The sequence below is a fragment of the Sminthopsis crassicaudata genome, chromosome 1 (genome assembly GCF_048593235.1).
Source record: "Sminthopsis crassicaudata isolate SCR6 chromosome 1, ASM4859323v1, whole genome shotgun sequence".
NCBI lineage: Eukaryota > Metazoa > Chordata > Mammalia > Dasyuromorphia > Dasyuridae > Sminthopsis > Sminthopsis crassicaudata.
The window spans coordinates 97,036,098-97,063,237 of NC_133617.1; the positions used below are offsets into that span (position 1 = coordinate 97,036,098).

At 36.8% G+C, this 27,140-nt stretch overlaps 1 protein-coding gene across 1 annotated transcript in view; it reads right to left on the reverse strand.

The window, feature by feature from the left end:
• TG (thyroglobulin) overlaps positions 1 to 27,140 on the reverse strand; it is a 375,444-nt gene that overhangs the window by 30,571 nt on the left and 317,733 nt on the right. The window contains 1 exon segment of the mRNA XM_074265101.1: positions 6,563 to 6,744. Coding sequence (XP_074121202.1) covers positions 6,563 to 6,744 — 182 coding nt within the window.

The window sequence follows — 27,140 nt, forward strand, 5'->3', positions numbered from 1 at the left end:
TCTGTACAAATCTAAGCCCTGCTACTAATTTTGCTTTGGAGAAAATTGCCTTATCCCTCTGGACCTTGGTTTTCTTTTCTCTAAAATGGGTTGGTTGCACTACATAATTTTAAAAATATCTCTGAGCTGCTGACTGAAGTACCAGAGTGAAATGATTCCATATATATACATATATATATATAAAATCTCAGTGATTCTGATACATATAAAGAAGAAAATATCAAACAAATACTACTTTCTGGGAATCAAGAAGAAGAAAGAACATGGCAGAAAATCTAGTCTCCTATTTGTGTTGCAATCACTAGTCATAATGAGATACCCAGACGTGATATCATTAATCTATGTAGTCCATTATGATTGTTTTAAAATCAGGGTCAGATGGCTCTTCTCCTGGATTGATAGTCAAATTGCAGTGGCCCTGGTGTGGGGACCAAGAAATAATTTTCCTAGTCTTTTTATTTATATGAATTTAATTTCCTCTTCTGTCATGTCTGAAACATCTACATCCCTAAAACTTGGCTTTTGCCCAGATTATGTACATTGACTGCCTCCCTCCACTTTGGCCTAAAGCATTAAATCCAGGCACTAAAGCTGCCTTAGCCCCAAGATTCATGGATATATTATTCTATAATAATTGACTCATTACTTGTATCCATGTCAATTTCTAGCTTCAGTCCCTCACCCCAAATTACCATATCCCCTCAAGAATAGCTTTTTTTTTTCTCTATTGTCCCATGACTCAGTACTAATGATTTTCATTTTACATCTAAGTCCCATAAGGTTAGAAGAGGATGAATTGTTCAAGGTCAGTCATAAATAACTCCGAAACTATAATTGCATAATCTTCCAACGTGACACACTGTAAAGAGTACCAGATTTGGAGCTCCTGGTTTGAATTCTGCCTCTGTTGCTTACTACCTAAAAAGCAGCTTAGAATAATGGTCAGAGTTCCTGAATTTCTAGTCAGGAAGACTTCTGTGCCTCAGTTTCTTTATCTGTCAGATTGGTATAATGACAACTGTAAGTGAATTATTTTGAGGATCAAATGAGTGCCTGCAAAATACTTTGTTAACTGGAAAACACTATATGCATACTGACTTATTCTTGATGATGATAATGATGATAATGATGATGGTCACCATTATCTGTGTTATCTGGAGAAAGTCATTTACCCTTCTTAAGCCTCAAAACTCAGGATTAAATAAAATTATCTCTAAGGTCTTCTTTAATGCTGAATTCTATGATCTTACTTTTCTTTCTTTTTAAAAAAAAGTATTTTGTTTTTCAAAAAAAACATGCAATGATTTTTTTCATTATTCACTTTTGAAAAACCTTATGTTCCATTTTTTTTCTCTCATTTTCCCAGGACAGCAAGCAATCTGATATAGATGAAACATGTGCAAATCTTCTAAACATATTTGCATTTTTGTTATGTTGCACAAGAAAAATCAGTATGATCTTATGTTATGGGCCAGAACTCTGAATTTGAAACAAGGATTCTTATAAGATGCTAAGTCAGTGGAATTGATAAAGACAAATGGTTGTCTAATTTAGCATGGTGATTAATAATTCTCTAAGCTCAGTATGATTGATTTAATCTTACAACAAATAATGGTTTCCTAATGATATAAATGATTGGTTTATACTTAGAATAGAGCATACGAGCTAGGGGGGAACTCAGAGAGATTCACTTCCATCTTCATCAGCCTGGTGGTGGCTGTCCTGGCCTCCCGCATTTCTTCCACTGAAACCAAGTCCTGTCTGAAGACCCTCCAGAAAACTTCCCAAGTGAAGGAGATAGGACTTTGAAGGAGATAATAAAGAATTTGGACTTTAACACCTGGTTATTCTTGTGGCAATTACTCTACTGAAAAGAAGGCTGCTCAAAGACCTCCAGAAAACCACTGAGAACACTACAAATCTTACTATTCAAGTGTGATGATGAGATTTGAATAATTCCAAATTTGACTCTTTAGTAAAACATGTTGGCAATTTATATTTATGAGAATTATGTGGGGCTTGGGGGTTGGAGATTCCCCATATTTCATTAGCTAGACTTTTCAAAAATTGACCACTTTGAATATTGTGGACTTCAGGGAAAGTACCTCTTTTTTTCTTATGTAAAAATGCCCTGTGCAACTGAGCTCAGTCTTATTGAGGCTTTACATCACTCCTTTTACCCAGCCCTATGCTAGCTAGGCATTTTTTAGGGTCAAAAAAAAGTTTATTGAATTTAAGGGAATCATATTTGTTTTTTTAAAAAAATGTCCATCTCTAGGTCCTTCCATTTAGTCCAATTCCACCCATCTTTCAAGTAACTACTCTGATTGCACTTCTTCTCTGAAGTCTTCCTTAATTCCTCCAACATTCTCTGATCATGTTGTGTATTGATATAGCACTCATAGTCTTACCCCTACAAGTAAATATTTAGATGTGAACACGGTTTTATCTTTGACTATTGTTTCAAAGAAATTGATACCTCTTGGGACAGGAGCTCACAAAGGTATATTGTGGCAGATTGATTTTAGTAGGTAAATCATTCTGGCAATAGCACATACATATGTGAATCTCCTGTCTTTTCTGTCCTAATGCCAGCTTGGGCAATCCATGGACTGTGGCCACTTATGGTAAATAATAATATTATGCCGTGAGCAAAAGACGATCCTAGAATTTGTAAGTAGATATCCTTCATGCTAGGGAAAGCCAAGTCTAAAATTTAGGGTGGACTGATTTTTAAGCCAATCTTCCTTCATGTTAGTCTTATTTCCTAAACCAAACCAATCCAATGAGCATTTATTAAGCACCTACAATATGCAAGATACTATCCTAAGTGTAGGTAGTGGCAGTGGATATTAGGAGAAAAGCACAAAGTAGTCCCATCTCTGAAGAAGTTTATGTTAAGGGTTGTCATGTTTTATGAAACTTCTTTTACAAAGTGATCTTTTAAGATCCAGTGTGATTTCAACCTTGTCAGTTCCCAGTAGGCAATGTGATATGGCAGAAAAAATATTGCAATTAGCAGGAGAATTGGGGAAGGATTCCAATTCCAATCTTTGCCAGTGATATTCCTCTGGGATAGTCACCTTTTCCCTTCTGAGTCTCATTTTAAATAAGTAAAATAATATTTATGTTCCTTACCTTGAAGATTTATAATGAAGAAAGTACTTTGTAAAATTGTAAAGTATTATAGAAATGTAAGTGATGTTCAGTTGTTTCAGTAAGTCTGATTCTTTGGGAACCCATTTGGCATTTTCTTGGCAAAGATACTAAAGTGTTTGCCCTTTCCTTCTCCAGATCATTTTATTGATGAGGGAACTGAGATAAATAGGGTTCAGTGATTTGCTTAGGGTCACAAAACTAATAAGTATCTGAAAGCAAATATAAATTCAGGCCAGTTATGAACTCAGATCTTCTTTATCCTAGGCCTTGCACTCTATCCACTGTGACACTTATCTGTCCCATAAATATTATTACTTAAAAAAAAAGATAATTTTATTTCATCATAGCTAAAGATCAGGAAGGGATCTTAGGGGCCATCAAATCCAACTCCTCCAGATTACAGATGAGGAAACTGAGGCTGAGATAGGTTAAGTGATTTGACCAGGGTAACACAACTAATAAGTATTGTAGGTAGAATTTGAACTCAGGATAATTCAAATTCTAAGCCTAGAATTCTATCCATTTTATCCACCTGTGATAAAATCAAAATGTAGGGGAAAATAAAAACTTTAAGATTGAGCACTGCTTTTTTTTTTTTTTAACAAAAATTGAAGTGTGATATTGTAATAGTTTTCTCTAAAATATAATGTTCTCTGGGAGCAAGTTTCTTGGGGGGCTTCTGGGAGGCAACCTTCATTTCAGTTTAGTATTCACAAATGCAGCCAGGGATTAAAGTCCAAATCCTTTACTGTTTCCTTCAAAGTTTTGTCTCTTTTCCTGGGGCCCGCTTAGCTTTAATAGAGACCTATCTCTCTCCTTGGTTCCAAGGGCTCCTGCCACTAGTCTTTGGCCTCTGCCAGCTTCTGTCTCTAGCTCCCTCTGAATGAGCTTCTAGTGGGCTTGTCTTTCCTGGCCCTAAGGGCTCCTCCTTATATGTCCCACACTGAGTATATACCAATCATTATGTCACTAGGAAACCATTATTTGTTGTAGGATTAAATCAATGTTAAACTAGATGTAACCACTGTCCCCTCAATTCCACTTAATTAGCACCTTGTAAGAATCCTAACATGACATCTCCAACAATCTTATTCCAAGGACTATGCTGGCTCATCTATTCAATCATTGATTAATTGATATACTTTTTGATTGAAGATTGCAAAACCTTCAGGTGTCTCTGGTAGATTGTAAAAATATGCCACCACCTAAAACTAGTTCTTCTTCCCTCAGCTAATGTAGCAATCATAGTTTGGCCAAGACTTGGCTGAGCAGAGGAGCAAAAGGGGAACTATGAGTTTCCTGAAAATGGAAAAGAAGTTACTGGATGTTGAATCAATCATAACCACATTGTTCCCATTTTGATCAGAGAACAGGATGAACTATAGTAGGTGAGAAGGTGACAGGGAGAAGAGGAAGACGAGGAAGAAGGAAGATACAGAAGGAAATCCAAAATGTCTTATTTAGATATAGCAGGAGGAAGTTGGGATCTTGGAAGAAGGAATCTTTGGACAATTACTTCCTGATAGGCTTCTAGAGACAGAAGAAGAGAGTAAGGGCATAGGAAGAGTTCCTAAGGGACAATACATCAAGTAGCTTTTCATTTAAATGAAATTATAGGGACAATAAGAATTTAAGTTCTATGTGTATAGGAACTTTCCAAATAAATGAAACAATACTTTCAAAATTTAACTTTTGATCATTTGGGATGGAAACAGAAATGATAACTAAATAACTAAATATTGAGGAGATCTAAATTTTTTCATTTAGACATTAGATCAAAGAATAGTTCTCTGAAGATGCAGAGTGGATGATGAAATGAAATCTTGGAATTATTATCTCAATCAACTAGAGAATCTTCCAAAAAGTTTAATCTAAAATCATTGAGTTTCACTGAGCAGAGGTGGATCACCTTTTATCTAGATTGTTTTAGGCAGGGGTAATCTGGATAAGAGGTAAGTTTATTTGTCCAAGGCTGAGAGATCAGTCATGTCTCTCAGCCTCTCATTATAATATTCATTCTTCTAATTAATTATTAGTCAATTAGAGTTGATTGCCATCCTCAGGAGCACCAATTCTTCCAAGAGTATATAAGGGTTCGTCAGTGGGTTCCATGAGGACTCTTTGGTATTCAAGAGTTCTCCCCTTTTATTAATTATAAGCTAATTTGATTAAAATTATAAATTACCCAGAAATGGTATCTTTCAAACTTTTTATAAATCACAAAACTTTCTAATCTGTAGCCCATACTTCCTAATTACTAATTTAGCTTCTTAAACTGTGGATGCTGAGCCCATTTGACTCAAAAATGTGAGGGTTGCAAAATTGTGATTTGTTAGCAGTAAATGTTGATTTGTATAGCTATTTTATGACCTCTTTACCCAGGGTCACATAAAAATTTCTTGAGTTAAAGGGATTGTGAGCAGAAAAAGTTTAAGTGACCTTATAATAGAGAAACAGAATATAGCGTTTAATCTTTGGCTAATAACTAGTGTAGAAGGAAAATGATTAAATTTCAAGTTTGAGGACCTGAATACAAATACAGACTTTGCTGCTGATTATCTGTGCCAAGTTGCATAAGTCATTTAAATTCTTTGGGCCTCAGTTTCTTCCTTTGTAAAATTAGGAAATTGGACTGAATCAGGCAGGGACTATTTTGCCTTTCTTTATGTCATTAACCCCTTTGATAGCTTGGTGAAACTTATGACCCTTTTATCTGAATAATGTTCTTAAGTTGAAGGAAATCCTAAGTGATATTCTTAAGTAATTGAAGGAAATCCTAAGTGGACATTTAGTTCATTATATTGTATATATATATATGCATATATATGCATATATTTTTCTCTCTGTTAAAATGTTAAATGTAAATATAAAATGTTAAAATGTAAACTCTTTGAGGTTAGGAAATGTTTCATTTTGTCTTTGTTCTCAGAATTTAGCAAGGTATCTGGCATATAGGTCTGAGTAAATATTTGTTACTTGATTGATTGGATAACAATACTCCAAATACTTTAACTTATTGTTGCATTCCCATCCTTTAATTCTCTTCTCCAAGCTGAATAATTCAGTTTCTTTAACATCTTCTAATTAACATTAGTTTGTTAGTTAGTTGCCCTAGAAAGTTAATTAAGTTCTCTAGTCCTTCCCAACTCTTCTGTGAAATAGTGAGCTGGACTAAAAAGATCATTTAGGATCTTTGAAGCTTTAAAATTCTATGACTTTATGATTCCAATTATATCCCACTATACAATATACTGTACTATTTCTAGTACAATGGAAATTTTACCAAATAATTAGTAACAATAATTAAAGTTGAAACATGAGTAAGAAGTCAAGCACTTTTATGTTTCATGATGATCACAACAAACTATGGTCAATTAAAAACTCTTTTCCTCCCATTTCTTACCGGGTAGCATTTTCCAATGCCCTGGAGAATGATGAGTAATCTTCAGTTGAATGCTCAAGGGAATAATACCATGTAGCTGCTGCTTCAATACTGGAGTCTGAATCTTCTCCACCCAAGGAATTCTGAAGAGCTTGGTAAAAGGCTGTTTTGCTACTAGTTCTGCCTTGACTTTCTTCAAATTTCTTTAAAAATAATTTTAAAAAAAGACAAAATGATTACATATCTGAATTGGAACAGTTTAATTCAAAAGCTCCCCAAATCCTCAGTCAATTGACTAAATTTAATAGATACCTGATTTGATAGATTTTCCTAATCTTGCAATATAGCTAGGATTTAAATGGAACACACTTAGCTCAAGTAATTTTATTAGAAGAGTGGAATGTGGGACAATAGGGAGGTAATAGTACTATCACTATCTGCATGTCACAGTGAATCTGGACTGAAAATTCTGTTCATTTCTAGCTAGAGTGTTCACTGATGATCCAGAGCAATTTCAGAATAAGGACATAGGATAATTGAATCATAGATTTAGACTTAACAGGAATTCAGAGTCTATCTAATCCCCCACATACTCACTTCCTCTAATATAGTCTACTTAGGCAGCTAAGTATTCCAGTGGATAAGATTCTAAACCTAGAGTTCAAGAAGATCTGGAGTCAGGAAGATTCATTTTACTGAATTCAAATCCATCCACAGACATTTATTAGCTGTGTGACTCTGGGCAAATCACTTAATAGCTCTCTGCCTCAGTTTCTTTATTTGTAAAATGGGGAAAATAATGACACTTACATCTGGATCATTATAAAATCAAAGGAGATAAGTGCTTTGAAAACCTTTTGTCTATCATTGTTCAGTCATTTTTCAGTCATGTCCCAGTCCTTGTCTGACACTTGGGGTTTTTCTGATAAAGATACCAGAGTGGTTTACTATTTCTTTCTTCACTCACTTTACAGATGAAGAAACTGAGGCAAATAGGGTTAAATGACTTGCCCAGGATAGCTGATGTGTCTGAGGCCAGATTTGAACTCAGGAAGATGAGTCCTCTGAACTCCAGACCCAGGGCTCTCTCCACTGGGACATCTAGCTAACAGTTTGAAAATCTTTAAGTATAAATGCTTTTCATTAACATATAATATAATATACATATCATATATCAGTATACATATACATATATATATATATTTTTTTCTTTTTCTGAGGCTGGGGTTAAGTGACTTGCCCAGGGTCACACAGCTAGCAAGTGTTAAGTATCTGAGAACTCGGGTCCTCCTGAATTCAGGGCTGGTGCTCTATCCACTGTGCCATCTAGCTGCCCCCATATACATATATATACCTATATACAGAATACATATGTGTATACACACAGAAGTACATACACAGTATATATATGTGTATGCATACACATACACGTACCTATATAGAGGATACGTGTGTGTATACACATACAAATTCTCATATATAGGATACATATGTGTACATATAGATATACTATATATGTATCTAAATACAAGATAAATATGTGTCTATATATACACATATGCACCTATATACCAAATACACGTTGTGTATATATGCATATACATACCATGTATGTACCATATGCATATATGTACATATATATATATATATATATATATATATACAGTGTGTGTGTATAGGGGAGAGAGAGACAGAGAGACAGAGACAGAGATAGAGACAGAGAGACAGAGTAAAAGACAGAAAGAGAGAGAGAGAGAGAGAGAGAGAGAGAGAGAGAGAGAGAGAGAGAGACAGAGACAAAGAGACAGAGTGAGTGAAAGAGACAGAGACAGAGAGACAGAGTTAGAGATAGAGACAGAGAGGCAGAGTGAACGAGAGAGACAGAGACAGAGAGACAGAGATAGAGATAGAGACAGAGAGAGAGAGACAGAGACAGCGACAGAGAGAGAGGGGTGCACCTAGGTTCATGAAATGAATCTGATAAAACCCATGTGCCTCACAGAGAAGGGGCATATGTGCATAACCTAGAGAATGTCATGGATAGATCAACCTGGCTGACTATTTTAGGTAATGGTCATTAATCATTAGGGACATGTACAGTGGAAACAAAGACTAGACTAAGCATTAGATAAAGGAGGGAACAAGAGAAGCAAGTGTTTATTAAATGTTTCTTCTATGCCAGTAATTATGATAAGAGCTTTACATGTATTCCTCATTTGATCCTCATAACCCTGAGAGATAGGTGTTATCCCCATTTTTACAGGTGGAAAAAGTCGAGGAGGGCAGAGATTAATTAGGTGGCATGTTCAGGATCACATAGCTAGTAAGTGTCTGAAGTCAAATTTGAACTCAGGTCTTCTTAATTCTAGGTCTAGTGTGCTCTCCACTGTGCCATCTAATCAAATCATTGTGCTCTTAGTTAGCAGTATGACTTTGAACAATTCCCAATAGGTTTGGATTCAATTTCAAAGTCTTTCTACTTTTAATATTCAGTTGTTCTAATATTTAGTTCTTCAAATATTCAGTCTAGTACTATACAACCAGAACAAGTTGTATATTCTACATTATATTCTATACTAATTAGGACTAGTATGTCATAAGCATACTTTCAGAAGGCTAAGTCTCCTGCACAGAGGCCCAGCTTGCCAAAATAGAATGTGTCTTTCTCCCAAACAATCAGTAGTCTGTGCTAGAAATACTTGTTGATATGGAATTGATACATCAATCCCCAAGCAGATGCCAGGAAGAAGTCAACAGAGCATAACTCTCTCCTTACACACAGGAGGAATTACCAGCCAATGAGTCTAATGTTTTAGGATTCTAGATAAAACAAGCACAAACCAAAACTCTTAGCTTTTTAGATCATTCTCTCTCAGGTTCTTTTCCATCTAATCTGTTTATATCATGTAGGTTTCTTTCCCATTAGAATATAAGCTCCTTGAGAGCAGGGACTATTTTTGCTTTTTTCTTTCTTTCTCCATTGATTTGCTCAGTGCCCAGCTTTAATAAAATGCTTATTTATTGTAGAAACATTCTTGATTGTGTTTGCCTCTTGTATATAGCCACTTCTACAAGGATACTTTCAAAGACTTTCTGAAGAACTTGTGAATTGATTTGCAAAATGGAAGACTGGCACCATGTACCCACATAAAAAAAGGTGCCAAATAGAAATGCAGTAGCTTAAAAGAAATATGAGATGTGCAAATTTAGAGACATCACCACTCTAAATGTTCATATGGACTATTTATGTTTAACTGATGATAGAGCCTTTTGAGCTTGTATAGATCTGATGTGCCATAGTCAGATACACTAAAATCTTGACCCCTAAAACTGTGATAGAATTTTGATAGATCCATCCATCTATCCATCATCTATCTATCTATCTATCTATCTATCTATCTATCTATCTATCTATCTATCTATCTATCTATCTGAGAACTGTTTTTATTGGTGAAAGAAGTTCTTGGTGAAGAACTTCTAACCAATTCACATCAGGTCTTCACAAATTATAGAGAATTACAACACTGAAAGATTAAGTGATTTGCCCAGGGTTATACAGCCAGACTCTATCCCAGACAGTAACTTGAAACTCAGGCCTAATGACTCTGAAGCCATCTCTCTAGCCTTTCATCCACCATGATTCCTTAATTTTTGCAAATCCTTAACTTGTTGACAGTTCCCCAAGATCTCAGGTTTATGACAAGGGGAGAATAAGAAATATCAGTAGGATGATTTCAGAAATCTGGAGAGATTTACATGAAGTGATGCTGAATGAAGTGAGTAGAACTGTGCTAGAAACACCAAGATTATGTGATGATCAACTATGATGGACTTGATTTTTTTAAACAATGAGGTGATTCAGGCCAATTCCAATAGACTTGTGAGAGAGAGAGCCCTCTTTATCCAGAGAGAGGAGTGTAGAGACTGAATGCAGATCACAACATAGTATCTTCATTTTTGTTGTTTTTTGTTTGCTTTTTTCTTTCTCATTTTTTCCCTTTTGATCTGATTTTTCTTGTGCAATATAATTATGGAAATATGTTTAGAAGAATTACACACATTTAACATGTATTGGATTATCTGCTGTGAAGGGAAGGGGGATGTGGGGAGAGAGGAAGAAAAATTTGGAACACAATATTTTTCAAGAATAAATGGTGAAAACTATATTCACATGCATTATGAAAAAAGAAGCCATTAGTATAAAAAAATGTAGTGATCTAAGTAACCCAGATCACCAACTCCAACTTCTATCCCCAGGAGGTCCTAGAAATTTCCACAAGAGGTTCAGAAGCTTAAGAATCAATTTGTATAAAGAATATGAGACATAGATTGCAATTTGGGTTTTACCACTAACTAGTTAGGTGAATTAAGTTAGAGCCATAACAAAATGCCCCAGCATCTGGACCAAATTCAGTTGGGTGAGAGATAGGAAGTGGGGAGTAGAAACTGCATAGATGGATCCTACTAGAAATTGTTTGATCATGAGTGAAGTCATACTGGTAAGGGCTACAAATTCCCCCCTCTCTCACCTTCCCCAACATTCAATGGCACTTTTACCTTCTTGCAGCACCCACTTTCTTTTTTAAAGAAGACATAGCTAAAGGCATCAAGACTCAGTGATGAAATATTACCTCTCCAAATAGGTTCCTAAGATAGAGCTCAGATACGTTAAATCTTGTTATGACTGAATTTAGGCCACATTTTGTCCCTTTGATTGGAGAAAGTTTCATTGAGGAGATGAGACTTGTGCTGGGCCCTCCCTGCCTATCTGTCAGCCTGTGATGGAGCCAAGGAAACCATCTGATCTCAGATCTGGCCAAGACCTGTTACTGCCTCTCTCGTTGTGGCCAAAGGAGGAAATCAGTTCTTGACCCCAATCTGTCAGGAGAATCTCAGCAGGAAAATTCACATCTGAGCTTCTTATTCCAGCTTGCCAAGAGAGTTCATCTGAAGAAGAGGGATGCTCTGGATGCAGGCCAAGGTGTGTGTTCCCATGATTCATATGGGCCTACATGGAACCTAAGCTTTTCAGCAGGTGTTTGGGCCTTTCAGACTCATGCTCTTTCATAGAATCAAACACATCTAAACATGCCCCTGAAATGTGCCCATTAATATATCAAATGAATACATGCCAAAAAAGCCTCACTTTGTGCTTCCTTAAAAGAGAAGTTACTTCAGAACAAAATAGCACCACCATCATCTTATACTTATACTGTAGTTTAGAGTCTCAATGATGATTCTAAGGAGAACAAGATGATTGCTTCCCTCCTTAATACCCCCCCCCAAAATGTACAAAGATTGCCAACATCAGAGCAAATATTTGTTAAAAGCAGAAGTCCTTAATCTTGGGATAAGATAGATTTCAAGAGATCAGGCCATGGACTTAGATGAGAGAAAAAGATAATTTTTTATTTCCTTTTTTTTTTCCTGAGACAATTGGGGTTAAGTAACTTGCCCAGGGTCACACAGTTAGGAGTTCAAATCTGACATCAAATTTGAACTCAGGTCCTTCTGACTTCAGTGTTGATGCTTTATTCACTGTGCCATCTAACTGTCCATAACATTTTCATTTCAATAAAATTAGTTTTCTTTTACATCCTATGTATTTTATTTTATGCATTTATAAATGTCCTTAGTGTTGTGGAAAATATTTAGCTTTGGAATCAATGTTTGTGATTTTAAATCCTTCCTATTTCTATGACCTTGCTCAAGTAATTCAAAATAAATTAAACTCGCTGGGCCTTACATTATTCATTGGAGGGAAGAGAAGGTTAGACTAGTCAATAATGATAATAATATTCACAATTATAACCATTAATAAAAGTGTTTTAATATCTCATTTTTGTCATAATAATTCTGGAATTATGGAAGATAGATACTATTACTCTCCCATTTTACAGATGAAGGAAAAGAGAGGTTAAATTGACTTGTTTGAGTACCTGAGGCCACATTTGAAGTCAGTACTTCCTGACTCCAAGTCCAATATCCTATTCATTGTACCACCTATCTGACTTCTAAGATCCCTTTTCAGAGTGAAATCTTTGATCCTATGAACCATTCCCCATTTGTTGTGTCTATATTTTCCTTTTTGTATATTTATTGTTTTTTTTTTTTTTCACAAAATAAGTTTAATCCTTCATGACAAGACAGGTCTTCCTATATTTGAAAGTAATGTTCTGGTTGGTTTTCTGAAGGTTTTTGGACCAGCCTTTGTTTCAGCAGAAAAACCATGAAAACAGCCAGAAATAAAGTCCAAATTCTTTATTGTCTCCTTGCCTGAGGCTCAGCTAGCTTTCTAGAGGCCCTTCAGACTGGCCTTGGCTCAGTGGGGGAAGCAGGAGAACAGGCCAGCCACCATAGTGTTGGGGGATGGAGTGAATGTCTGAGTCCTGAGGGCTTGTGCTCCAGTCTCCAGATACCGCAAAGGTGGGGGATGGAATAAATGTCTGTGGCTGAGTTTGCCCCAGCTTATATACTCTATTATAATTACATCATCACGGTGTAGAGTTTGTAGAACTATATTAAGTACTAAATACATGTACTGAACTAGAGAACTATTAATGACCATGCTAAACTAGATTACCATTGTCTTATCAATTCCACTGACTTAACACCTTGTAAGAATCCTTGTTTCAGAGTTCTGGGCCAATTACACTTTAAAACAACTTTTATATACTCTTAATTCTTTTTTAAAATTCAGTTAATATATTTCATGTATAGATGGCTGTACAGATGAAATAAATTATGATTCTTGACTTCAGAGAGTATATACATTATAAAAAAGCATGGGGACAGTTAGTGCAGTGAATAGAGCACCAGCCCTAAAGTCAGGAAGAATTGAGTTCAAATCTGGCCTCAGACACTTAACATTTCCTAGCTGTATGACCCTGGGCAAGTCACTTAACCCCAATTGCCTCAGCAAAAAGAAAAAAGAAAAAGAAAGAAAGAAAAAGAAAAGAAATAAAGAAAGAAAAAAGAAAAAGAAAGCATGCATAGAACCTCTTAAAGGTTGAAATTGAAAAAACAAAGTTTAGGGTGACATAAAATGGCATAAAATGCTATTCATGCATCAGCAATATTCTTGGTAAAGACAGTACTTGATTTGAAGTGGAATAAACTGCCTTTACAGTTAATGAGATATCTTCCAATGAATTAATCAACAAGTATGTATTATGTACCTACAATACACACACACACACACACACACACACACACACACACACACACACACACACATATATATATGCACTAGAAATACAAATGCAAAGAGAACAGGATATTTGACCATTTGTGAGAAGTGACTTAGATCAGATAGCAGGAATGACTTGGAATCATTTACTTTGAGGGACTCTTCCACCTCTGAGATTCTGTAACTTGAGAAATATATATGATGAATTTCTTAGGAAATACAAGAAGTGCCTGGCACACTATGTGCACTTAAAAAGTACTTGCTGAATTGAATTGAAAACAATATCAATTTTTAACCTCCATTAAAATCTTATTTTGATGTATCTTTGTGATGCTGAGGTGACCTTGTATTCTGGAAAGTTATGCCAATAGAGCATAAACCTTGCCAGGTTCTATAATGCTGGAGAGATCTGAACAAGCCTGGTAGGAGACTCATCTGCCATCTGAGGACCAACCTAGCTAAACTCAATAAGGTTCATTACTATAAGGGTAACTATCAAATGATGGATTTTTTTTTGCCACAGTAACTCACAAAATTGTCTAGAATGGTGTGGAGAAATTGGCATTTTGGTTTGTCATAGGGCATATCTAAATGAGCAGAATCACATAAACATAGATTGAGAACTGGCAGTTATCTAGAAGTCACCTTGTTCAATCCCTTCATTTTTAAAAACCCAAAGATACTAAGTGTCTTTTCTTGGATCAAACAATGCCTCCAAATCCAGTAATTTTTCCCATTGTGCCATGCTGCCCCAAGACACTGAAGTCTAACTCTGATTATTATAATAATGATTCTTGCTAAGAATGGCCTCCCCAGAGTCCTGCTTAGAGATCCCTAGTAGCTAAAGCTAATTCTAGGCCTGGGTTTCTATGCAACTGGGCATTTACTTTGCAAGTGAAGAATTGGGGAGGGGGAGGTAGTCCCAGCCTGTTATAACAGAAGGGCATATGGGACGTTTTGGGTGACACAGATTTAGTAGCAGAAAAATCCAGATAGCCTGAATGACTGATGCCTGGCAATAAGAAGCAGCACAGATGCCATTGCTGGCTTAATTAGACAATCCTTAGGATTTCCACGTGACTCCATGGACTTTTGCAAGCTGTAATTATGAGGAGTATCTGCATTAGGCAAGAGTTTTGTTTTAGACTGTGGTTTATAAAAGGATCATTAAGATACTGGCACATCTTCTGTCTGAGAGGGTGAATGTTTAAGTCCTGCTATTAATAGACCCAAAGAGAAGTCAAAATCATCAGGAAACATCAAGAAAATATCAAGCAGCACACAGATGTCTGCCACTCAGCAGCCCCACAAATAATGAGACCTAAAGGAATAGCATCAATAAGACCCCCAAGGAGAAATACATTTCCTGCTAACTCTGGACCACAGCAAAGCTGCTCTAGGCTTTGTTCAAGGGGCTTGATTAAAAAGCATTCTGCTCTACCAGTGATTTTATCTTTAATTAATTCTGAGAACAACAATGTTCTTTTTGACAAGCTTTCCGGCTATGAACTCATTGGGACTAATTTTTTTTTGTCCCCACCAAGAGAGACTGAGCCATTAATTAGTAGCACAATAAGCTGGAAGAGATCTCAGAAGTGTTTTAAACTAATTCCTTTATTTGACAAAAGAAGAAACTGAGGTTCAAAATGGGGTAGGTGTAAAGTCACATAGCTTGTTAGTATCAGATAAGAACACATATAAAGTAATTTGCAAACCTTAAAGTTCTATATAAATGCTAGATACTATTATTATTGATTCTTTTATTCTGATTCTTATTATTGGCAGATCTGGAAGTAGGATTCAATTCTTCCTAGTTTTCAGGCTAGATTGGTATAACTGACAGTGTTAAAATTGAAGCTAGGAAGACCTAAGTTCAAGTATGGCTTCAAACATTTACTAGCTGTGTAATCTTAGCAAGTCACTTAAACTTTTCTCAATAGTAGTTTTCCCATCTGTAAAATGGGGATAATATTAACTTTCACCTCCTACAGTTGTTTTGAGGATCAGACAATTTGCAAATCAACTCTATACAAACGTTATAAAAATTCCAGTTATTATTTCCCTTATGAAGTGACCTTTCAAAGTTGGAGATTTGAAAGAGAAGGAGAAGGGAATAGTTTCCTCCATCTCAACCCCACCTCACCCCTGTAACAATGCATAGAGATTGCCAACTTTGGAGCAGATGCTTGGTAAAGGGTTCATTATCTCTTAAAGAGAACGATTGTAATGGGAAGATCTGGCACTCTGGTAAGAGACTCCTGCAGCATTCTCTGACCTTATGATCCATGTGCAGAGAAGCTTACCTAAAATGCTTCCTTATTTATAAAATGTTTTAAGAACTATCATAATATTTGATCCTGGCAATAATCAATAGTCCCATAAGGAAGTTCAGAGAAGAGATTATTATTATTATTATTATTATTACTATCCCCATTTTACAAATGAGGAAACCAAGACCCAGAGAACTAATAAATTTTTCTCTTATGTCCAAGTGGTAGCGGTAGTCCCTGAGTTCCAAATCCCAAGTCTTTCTAAAAGACTAAGTTGTAAATTTAGAGGTTGGTGGATACCTTGAGTTGGTATTATCTATCCAGAAAAGCTGTCAGTAACCAATAGTGGAAAAATTTTCTGCCTCAGCCAAGCAGAAATTTGGATGAAGTGGAGAAAATGGGAGGGGTGAAGAGAAAGTTACTGCCATCTGAATCTATATACCCTTGTTGCCAATACTTCCCTTACTCCATAAGGAAACCAGTAAGTTTTAGTTTTGTTAATAGAATGGAAAATAGGCACAAAGAAGAATAGGCAAGGATATTCTAATAATGGTTATAAAAATATCTGATAGTCTGCTGAGGCTAAAATCTTAAAAGTTTATATTACTGGAAAATGGAAACCAATAATGAGATGCAAAGGCACTGGAAAAGACATAAATAAGAAATTGAGTAACCCTTATTCATGTTAAGTCCAAAGAATGTAGGTACTACCATTTATGAGTTATAGGACTTTGGACAAGTCATTCCAACACCCTCATCTGTAAAATAGAAATTAGATATTTTCCCTGCTAATCTCACAGGTATGTTTATGTTGTGAGGATCAAATGAGATAATATATGAAAACCCTCTCTAAACAGTGCCCTACATAACACACATATCCCTCTTTCTTTCCCCATGGTTCCATTGGGAATTACATTCTTCCTATGTTCTATTCTCCCAAAGTCCTGCTCTTTGCCTTCCAATGATGGTAGTTAGATAACTAATAAACTAACCTATCATAAAGTATCAATGAATGATGAATATTTGGATTCCAACAGAAGCAAGATTTTAATCCAAAGGAATGATACTATAATGGTGGAATCTTATGTATTCTGTCAGAGTCAGTTGAAGAGAGATTTAAGTGTTGGAGGAGACCTCTTTGCATCCTTCAAATCATAGTTTCCTATTCTGCCTACCATTAAGGGTTGGCTAGAAACACAAAGATATGCATACATACAGAGGTATGTGTGCATAGTTCATACATATAAATTGCCAACTAAATATAAAGGAAAAATCCTCCATGTTTCAGACCAATAAAGAGATGGTCTTTCTAAGTCTTTATAATCCTCAAAAGTTATTTTGGTGGATGACTTTATGGAAATGAGCCACTTCATGCTTAGTTAAATTGGTCCTCTGACTGCAGCCTATTCCTGGGCTCATGTTAGAAGTACTTCTAATATGGAATAATATTTTGAAGTCTATGTTCTACTGACATTGCCACCGAGAACCTCTATAATTTATTAGCAATCCTTTTTTTTTTCCCTGAAGCTGGGATTAAATGACTTGCCCATGGTCACACAGCTAGGAAGTGTCTAAGACCACATTTGAATTCGGGTCCTCCTGAATTCAAGGCTGGTGCTCTATCCACTGTGCCACCTAGCTGCCCCACCTCTATAATATATTAAAGCAAAATAGGAAGATTTTTTACAATAGCACCACCCCAAATCAAAGCCCAAAACAATTTAATCCATAGGGGAGGCCCATTTCTATCTTATTTATCCTATTTCGATTCTATTTACATTTCCACATGTTAAGTGGATCAGAAAGGACAAATAAGGAAAGAGATGGGCAATGAGGTTGAAATATAGGTCCTCTAGTTTAACACAGCCCAGGGCACACAGCAAGTAATCACTAAATATTTATTAAACAGAACTGAAAATGTAATGATAGCAGGACCTTTTGGAATAGAGAGGCAAAAGCCAAGGGCTGATTTATCTATATCTTCCAAGAGTGAGCTGTTCTAAGTGTGAGCTGTAGGGTGGGGGGTGGGGTGCTGACTGGCTGTTCTCCATTTCCACAGATGGCAGAACAAGAGGAAATGGGCTTTAGATCAAATCAAATGAGTTAATGTGTGTAAAGTGCTCTGCAAGCTTTAAAGCCCTATATAAATGTCAACTATTGTTATTATCTTTATTTAAACAACACTGAAAGGGTCTGGTTAGACTTAATGAAGTACCTCAGAGGGTGTTGAAACTGGAATTGCCTGCTAACAGAGACTAGGAATGTCCTCCCCTAGAGATCTATAAAAACAAGGTAACCCAGATCTATTCAAGGAAGGAGGGGACAGTGAGTAGACTCAAGGACTTGTGAAGGCCCTTTCTAGCATAGTGTTGATTGATTTCATTCTTGGGAAAGTACAGAGATGTGGTTACCTTCTGCTGAAGGTGACCTGGATAAACTTTGGCATAGTTAGTAGATAATGTCCGAACTCATTAGCCAATTACTCAAGGCCTTTTGTAACCCACCTGTCTCCAGGTTCCTAATATTCCTCCCTCTTCCAGCACTGCTAAGACTACCTTAGGCTTCACTATGTCTACACCTGTGTTCACTATTCTTTTTAAATGTCACTTCTTCAAGATCTTCTACACACCTTAGTATATGTTAATCTCTTTCTTGGAATCCCTTTATTTAATACATAGGATAGTCTCATATTCTATGGCTTTAGAAAGCAAAATGAGAGAAATAATAAAAATAAAAACTTCCTAACCATTACTATTACCCCAAGGTATAACAGACTGCCTTAAGAATTAGGGGGGTTCCTTTCACTGCAAGCAGAAGCCACCTGTTCTCTATGTTGCATAGGACATTTTTGTTCAGGTATGAGTTGGAAAAAATCTTTTTGAGGTCTTTCTAAACTCTTAGAGTCTGTATTCCATATGAAAAATGTCAGTGAATAAGTTAGAAAGTGTTATAGGTGAGCTAAAAAGTGTTACTAGATAAGCTAAAAAGTGTAACTAAGTGACCTGGAAAGTCTTACTAGATGAGCTATAGGGTATCACTATGTAAGCTGGAAAGTTACTAGGTGAGCTAAAAACTATTACTAAGTGAACTGGAAAGTGTTACTAGATGAGCTAAAAAGTATCAGCATGTGAGTTAAAAAGTGTCACTGGATAAGCTAAAAAGTATCACTGGGGAGCTAAAAAGTATCATTTAGTAAGTTGGAAACATCACTAGGTAAGCTAAAAAGTATCACTATGTAAATTTAAAAGTATCACTATATGAGCTTAAAAATATCACTAGGTGAGGTAGAAAGTATCACTTGATAAACATTTTTACTCATTTGTATCACTAGTTATATTCCTGGAGCAAATTTCTTATTTTCCCTTGCTAGACTGTCAGATTCTTGAAGGCAGGAACTTTATTTTGCACATCTTGGTATTCTACTTGACTCCCCACAGCACAGGGCTTTATAGCTAGGAAACATTCGAGAACTCACTGTTTTTTAGGATTGATATGTGTAGATGGAAATGATTCTGAAATGATAATAAAAAGGAAGGGAACTTATAAAGTAAAGTCTACATAACCAGTTAAGAACTCATGTCTTAAGGTTAATGGAGTGTTAATGAAAAAGAGAGGTAGGTGTGCTAGCATCATTTCCCCCATTTTTTACAAATAAGTGGATTAAGGATCTTAGAGATTAGTTCCCCCTCCCTTCCTCATCTAAAACTTTGGAATCTTCTAACCTGTCTGTAAGTGTACACAATACCACCTGCACCCATATCTTTGGTATACTGAAGATCCCTAAATCCACTGATCATCTTGGAAGGGAAAGATATGAAGGGCAGGGGGAAGAATGATTCTCTTTCCTTTCTCCTGGATGTGCCCAAATCCTAACCCGAATTTCTGAGGTAGCCCTAGAAGTCCTGGACATGTCCCTGGATCCAGGGTGTCAGATGATAGTTTTCTCTTCTGGGTTTCTTTAAGAAAGAATTATCAGCTATGAAAGTGGTAAAGTACCAACCCACACTGCAGATTTTTGGCAGGTATGGTTATTCTTGCATTAAAAATACCTGCCCCCCCTCCAGAGCCCCAATCATGACAACATCCTTGGCAGGGGATACTGTTGGTGGAACAGCTTGAGATCCATTGGGCACCAAGCTCAGGTCAGATGCATCCTTTCATTTTGCTTGCATTTCCTTCCAGGAATTGCCTTCATGCTATGATAACTTTGTGAGCTCTCTCTCTCTTTGCCTCAGAGCAGGCATCTGAGAGCTGCTTTCCAACTGCTTTTGCTGTGCTAGAGCTTATTTCTGGTGAGGCAAAGAGAAGAGTGAGCCCCAAAGCTCTGTATGCATGCCAGGTGCTGTTTCCCAAATCCCAGCAGCTCCTACTTGCTTCCCGAACTCTCTCCTCAGCCCCGTACCTTGCCTGGACTAGGATCAGGTCCACTCCATGGCTAAGCCTGAGGGGTAAGAGGAATCTGTTTCAGATTTTCTCAGATGGATGCACTTGAAGGGAAAAGGTAGCGTGCTCCTTTTTGGAAGAAAGCTGCTTTCTGTCATGTAAATGAATGTAGGCAGACTGTCAGTTTCACAGGAGAGAGAGAGAGAGAGAGAGAGAGAGAGAGAGAGAGAGAGAGAGAGAGAGAGAGAGAGAGAGAGAGAGAGAGAGAGAGAGAGAGAGAGAGAGAGAGAGAGAAAGAGAGAGATTGGGAGAGAGAGAGAGAGAGAGAGAGAGAGAGAGAGAGAGAGAGAGAGAGAGAGAGAGAGAGAGATTGGGAGAGAGAGAGAGAGATTGGGAGAGAGAGAGAGAGAGAGAGAGAGAGAGAGAGAGAGAGAGAGAGAGAGAGAGAGAGATTGGGAGAGAGAGAGAGAGAGAGAGAGAGAGAGAGAGAGAGAGAGAGAGAGAGAGAGAGAGAGAGAGAGAGAGAGAGAGGAGATTAAAAAAAGAGAAAGGGGAAAGAGAGAGGAGAAAGAAAACCCAATCATACAGACAACAGCTGATCAAGAATTCCAATAGGAAGCTGTTATTTCAGATAAAAAGACCCCTTCAAGGAAAGTGAGCCCTACAAGGCAAATCAGGCAGCCCTGATGCTCAGCAGGTAGGTAATTAACTTTTCTCTGTGTCGCCAGGATTCATTAGGCAGCAGCTCCCTGTGAAGTGATGCTCACTGGCCTGTGGGTCTTCACACAGGCTTTAATCCCCACCTCCCTCTTCTCAGTCCTGTTCTGGTGGAAAGCTGCTCAGTGCAGGCATGCACTCTATTGGTCTCTTCTATCTACGCTGGAGTGGAATGATTGTGGGCCTCATCGCACTTCTCCTTCCTTGAACAGGGCAAGGTAGCCCAGAATTTGGGTATCAGGACTTTTAGAACTATGTTCTAGTGCTAAAGTATGGGCAGCACCTTCAGAAAGTTGGCAGAAGAATGAAGTTGGTAGGAGTGAGGGGAAGCAGAGGGCAAAGCAAAGAAGAGAACTGGACTTTGGTTCAGAAATTGATATTGGGATGACTACAACAGCACTGTGACTGACTGTACCTTCTCTGATTTGTCTTGCTTTGAATAATGCATCACCGCAGGGGAAGATTGTTTGATTCTAGTACAGATTAAGTAAAATCTACTTGGGCTTCTCCAATCCCGAAGACTTGAAAATCTCCCTGCTCCAAGCCAAGAACATCTGCTCCGTTGCTTTCTCTCCTTGGATTGTCGCAGCCCCAGGTGGCTGTCTGGGGCCTGTGGGCAAAGGCTCCCTGACCAATTTGTTCTCCAGTCACCCACTGACGATGTCACAGCAAGCACTAACAGAGTGCTCCTGGCTGCCTGAGAATAATCTCTCCTTGGTGAGTGTCTTATACTGTAATTATGTATCTCACTTCTTCATCCATTCAAGTGGATTGGGGATGGGGGGTGGAGTGGAAAGGCCATATCAATCTACACATGTACTCTAAATTATGGGGATGCTTAAACTAAGGGGTATCTTTTGAAACTGGAAGGTAGCTTTTTCGAGAAAAGGGGGAGAGTAAGTATGACTGGGTAATCTACTCAGAAATCATATAATGTGAGAATTGAAATGGACCTTTGAGTTATTAAAAATTACCTCCTCCCCATTTTACAGATGAAAATATAGTGGCTTGCTTAGGTCACACATGAGTTAGTACCATGATCAGACTAGAATCCTGTTCTACTTCTCTCTTTACTTTCTATGATCCAATAAGGCAGGCTAAGAGATCACACTGAATCCTTTACTTCAGTTTTCTTATTTAAGGATATGGGACTTGAACAGAATGATCTCTAAACCCTCTTCGAGCCTGACCCTTCAAGGATTCCAGGATTTGATATATAATAGTAGACCAAATCCTGGTGACAAATTCTCATTTAAGACTTTGGCAGTATATATATTCCAAAGTATATTTGCTATTAAGTTGGTGTAGCACCTTAATGGGCACGTAGATGGTGCAGTAGATAGGAGTGCCAGGAAGACTCATCTTCATGAGTTCAAATCTGACCTAAAACCACTATATAAACCTAGGCAAGTTACTCTGTTTGCCTCAGTTTCCTCATCTGTAAAATGAGCTGGAGAGGGGAATAGCAAACCAATCTAGTATATTTTCCTAGAAAACTACAAAGAAGGTCACAAAGAGTCTAACATGACTGAAACTGAATAACAAAAGTGCCCCAACAGAAAGGCAAATCCCTTTGGTAGAAAATATGATGGCAAGAGTAAGGTGGATGGCTGAAGGGTGTTTATGTATTAAAAGAAGAGTCATGATGAAAGGAAAGAGACCTAGATTTAGTAACAATGAATCTGCCTTCAAAACAGTCTTGCCACTATAGAGCTATTTAGACTAATAGAGTTAGAAGATACCTCATATACTATCTGGTTTGACCTTCTCATTTAGGGCCCTGGTGGGTTCAGGAAACTTAGGGATGTGAAGTGACTTGCTTGAGATCACACACACCGGAAGTGCCAGATGCAAGTTTTGAATCCAAGTCATTTGAATAAAAATCTACGACTCTGTTTGCTGTCCCACTCTGCAACTTTCCCTCTCTTGGCCTCAGTTTCCTTATCTGTACAATGAAGGGTCTGAAGTAAGTGATCATTAAAATCATTTCTAACTGTGAGTCCTAATACTCTATGTATGATCACAGACAGAAGAAAGTTGATCTTCCCATTGCTATATTAGGAAAAACAGGGTTTGCTGCCAATCCAAAGCATGGCTAATGTCTGAGTGGGAACGTGGTAGAACATCATCTGGACTGAACTGACAGCAAAAGAGGGAAGAGGGTGGGCACATAAAGGAGGAACTATTTGGACTAGAGCCCTGAACAAAGCTAGAACATGGGAAGCCTGTGGTACTGGGCTGGGTCCAAGTGGGCTGCCCAGAATGGTGATAGCCAGGACTTGGGGCTTCAGAAGAGGAAAAAGGGGAGGAGAAGAGGGGAGCAGGAGCAGGAAGATGAGAGGAGGAGGAGGAAGAAGGAAGGGTGATACCCTATAAACATCTTAACCAGCCATTTACTCTAGTAATGATAAAAGAAAGCACAAATGCTTTACAAATATCCTCTTATTTGAGATTTAAAACAACACTAGGAGGTAAGTGCTATTTATTGCCACTTCTAATTTTCAAATGAGGAAACTGAGGAACAGCAAGATTAAGTGACAATTAATGTCTGAGACAGAATTAACCCAACACTTTATCCACCATAACTCAAATATCTACTAAAAAAAACCAAAAACAAACAAACAAACAAAAAAACATTCTTTGTCCTTAAGGAATATAGTTCTCTCTGGAGAGACATCATGTTTATATATACATATTCACAAAATATATATATGTGTATGTGTATGTATGTTAATAAATACATGTTTACCTATTATATTTTAATAAATATAAATAACTTTATTGATTAATTGATGTACCCTTAGTTATTTTCTTAAGTTCAACAAGCCTATTTTATGTATGGAGTGCTGTCTACAGAGTGAAGGAGAAGAAATATACATAAATATACACACATACAAACACACATAAATATATATATATATATATACATATATATATACATATATATACATACATATATGTGTGTGTGTGTGTGTGTGTGTGTGTGTGTGTGTGTGTGTGCATATATATCTATATATCTATATCTACAGACATACCCACATAAAAAAAGGCACAAGGTTAAGGTAATTTCAAGAGATTTATAGAATTGAAAGAGAAAAAAAATTATATTTATGTACTTTACATGGTCAGTTTCTTTTGGAAGCCTATGTATCTTGTTTTATGCATTCAAAACATTATAATGAAGAAGGATCCTTATTGCTGTGGGAAAATAGGAATCTGGGAATCAGAGTACCTGAATATAAATCCTTTTTAGCTGTGTGACTCTGGGTCCCACTTTACTCATTTGTAATAAAAAAGGGGTTAGACTAAATGCCTTATAAGGTTTCTTCCAGCTCAAAATCTATTGGTCCCAGTCATTGTTAGTCTATTTTCTCATTTATGGAAGCTTGTGTCTTTCTAGTTCTGTCCTTTGAGACCATGCAGAACATGTTAAATACTTCAACAAAAGGACAAACTTTCTCAAACTTGAATCTGCAACACATTATTTTCTTAAATTCAACAAAGCTATGGAATAGCTCATGCCTTCTCCTCAAATATATTATTTTGGCTAAATGTTTTGATAATGCATGCACACAATTTTGAATAATTTTATTGTCCTCTCAAATTATAATTTGTCAACCCTTCAACTCTTAAAAGATTTCATGATTTTTAACGTGTAAGCTCCATGAAGGCAGAAATCATGGTTTATTTCATCTACATATATCTTCTCCACTGAGTGAACAAAACTCTCCACATTAAATAGCTTTGTTGAATGTGTGTATTGGGGATGCAACCATGTGAGGAATGGATAGGAGTGGGGAGAGAGCTGAGTCAGTGAGAACAATTAGAAGATTATTGCAATAGTCCAAGGGAGAGGTGATGGAAGTGTGTATGAGTTTTGATTCTGGATAAGTTTAGAGAAATGTCTAGTTATGACATTTGGTGGAGGTATAAATAAGAAGACTGATTGGCTGTATGGGATGAGGAAGAAGGAGGAGGAGGAACTGATATCAGTGTCAGTTGAGTAATTAAAAGGATGGTGGGAAAGGGGGGAAAAGATAATGATCTTAACTATGCAACAGTAAGTCTCATAGAAAGATCAACTAACTCCAGGAACAGCATTATAATATCAGAAAGTGGGAAGAATAATAATCTTTGCTTAGAACCTGAGAAAATAGCTAGATAGTTCAACCAGCAGTGGTAAGAGTTTTATGCTACTTGACTGTGTTGGGGAGATTTCCAGTGAAGACAACCCAAAGCAATAAGTGGAGATGAGTTTCTATCCACTGAGTTCTCAGGGTTAATGTAAATGTAATCTCTTCAGCAGAATGTAAGGGGATGATTTGCTTTATTTTTACATATTTATATTACTAGTATTGTAGCAAGGATGGGTTAGATTGGTATAGTAATTAAAGAGCTGACTTCTAAGTTAGGAAAAAATAGATTCAATTCTCACTTCTGATCATGTGTGACTTTGGTTGAGCTATTTAAGGTAGTGAGGTGGATAGAGACTAGGCCTTGGAGTCAGAAGATCTAAGTTCAAGTCCTGCTTCAGACATATCAGCTGTGTGAGAGAAAGTTTAACTTAAGTCACTTAACTTCTGTCTACCTCAGTTTCCTCATGTGTAAAATGAGGATAACAGCACTTACCTCCCAGGGTTGTTGTAAAAATTAAATTAATTGACATATGTAAAGTAATTTATAAATATTAAAATGTTATATAAGTGCTAGCTATCATTGTCATTATGGATTTCTCAGTGTCCAAGGCAGACAGGACTTAAATAAAGGCAAGGACAGGAAATAACCATTTATATAGTACTCATATGCTAGGAATGGTGCAAAGTGCTTAAAAAAATATTATCCCATTTGATCCTCACAACAACCTTACAAGACAGGTAGTACTATGCATATAATATATGTGTTATATACATTGCAATTAGATGGTTCAGTGAATAGATTATTGGGCTTGTAATCAAAACTCATTTTTAGGAATTCAAATTTAGCCTCAATCACTAACTAGCTGTGTGACACCAGGCAAACCTGTTTTCCCTCAGTTTCCTCATCTGTAAAATGAGCTGGAGAAGTATGTGGCAAACCTTTCTAAGAAAACCTTAAATGGGGTCATGAAGAGTCATGACTGAAAAAACCTAAGAATAAATATAGATACATAAATATGCATATATTATATATATATATATATATATATATAAACATTAATTTTTTAAATTTAGCTCAAATTCCCTCCTTCCAGACCTTTTCCTATTTATTGAGAAGGCAAGCAATATGAAAAGTAGGTATTATTATTAGTAATATTTTACAGTCAAAGAAACTGAGGCACACAGATGGTAGATTACTTGGTCATAATATGTGAGGACAGGTTTGAACTCGGGTCTTCCTGATGCTAGTATTCTATCCACTGCAACACCTAACTGCTATTAAATCATAGGCCCAGTAAATGAATAAAATCAAAAGTAATCCCTAACATTTAGCACAATACAATAGGATTGTCAAAAATGATAGAATCATAGATTCTCAGTGATGGAAGGATCCAGAAGTCATTCAATCCAATCCTTCCCTATAGCATGAATCATTTCTATTCTATTCTCAAGAAATCACAGAATGTCATGAAATCATAGAGTCATCCAGTCCTATCTTGAATTTTAAGTGCTTCTCTCTGGCATACAACCCAAGAGTAAATTTGCCCACTTTTAGTTTCAAGACTTCCAGGGATGGGTAATTCACTCCCTACCAAGACCATTTTCCTCACTGCTGAGCCATTCTCATTGTTAGAAAGTTTATCCTCTTACTGAGCATTTCAGCATGCACAAAATTCAGGTTGACTTTCATGCTGATAAAAAGTCTGGTATAAGGTCTCCCCACTTTGTGGAAGAAAGAGGATGCTGCCAAAGACACGTCAAGAAAAAAAGTTGAAGGTTAAAAGTGAAAAGGTAAAAGATTGGGGCAGAGTAAAGAAACAGAAAGAGGAATCATTGAAACCTTGGGGCTATGTCATAAATCTGAGTCGCAGAGAAGTGAATTTTGGAATCTCAAGGAAAGAAAT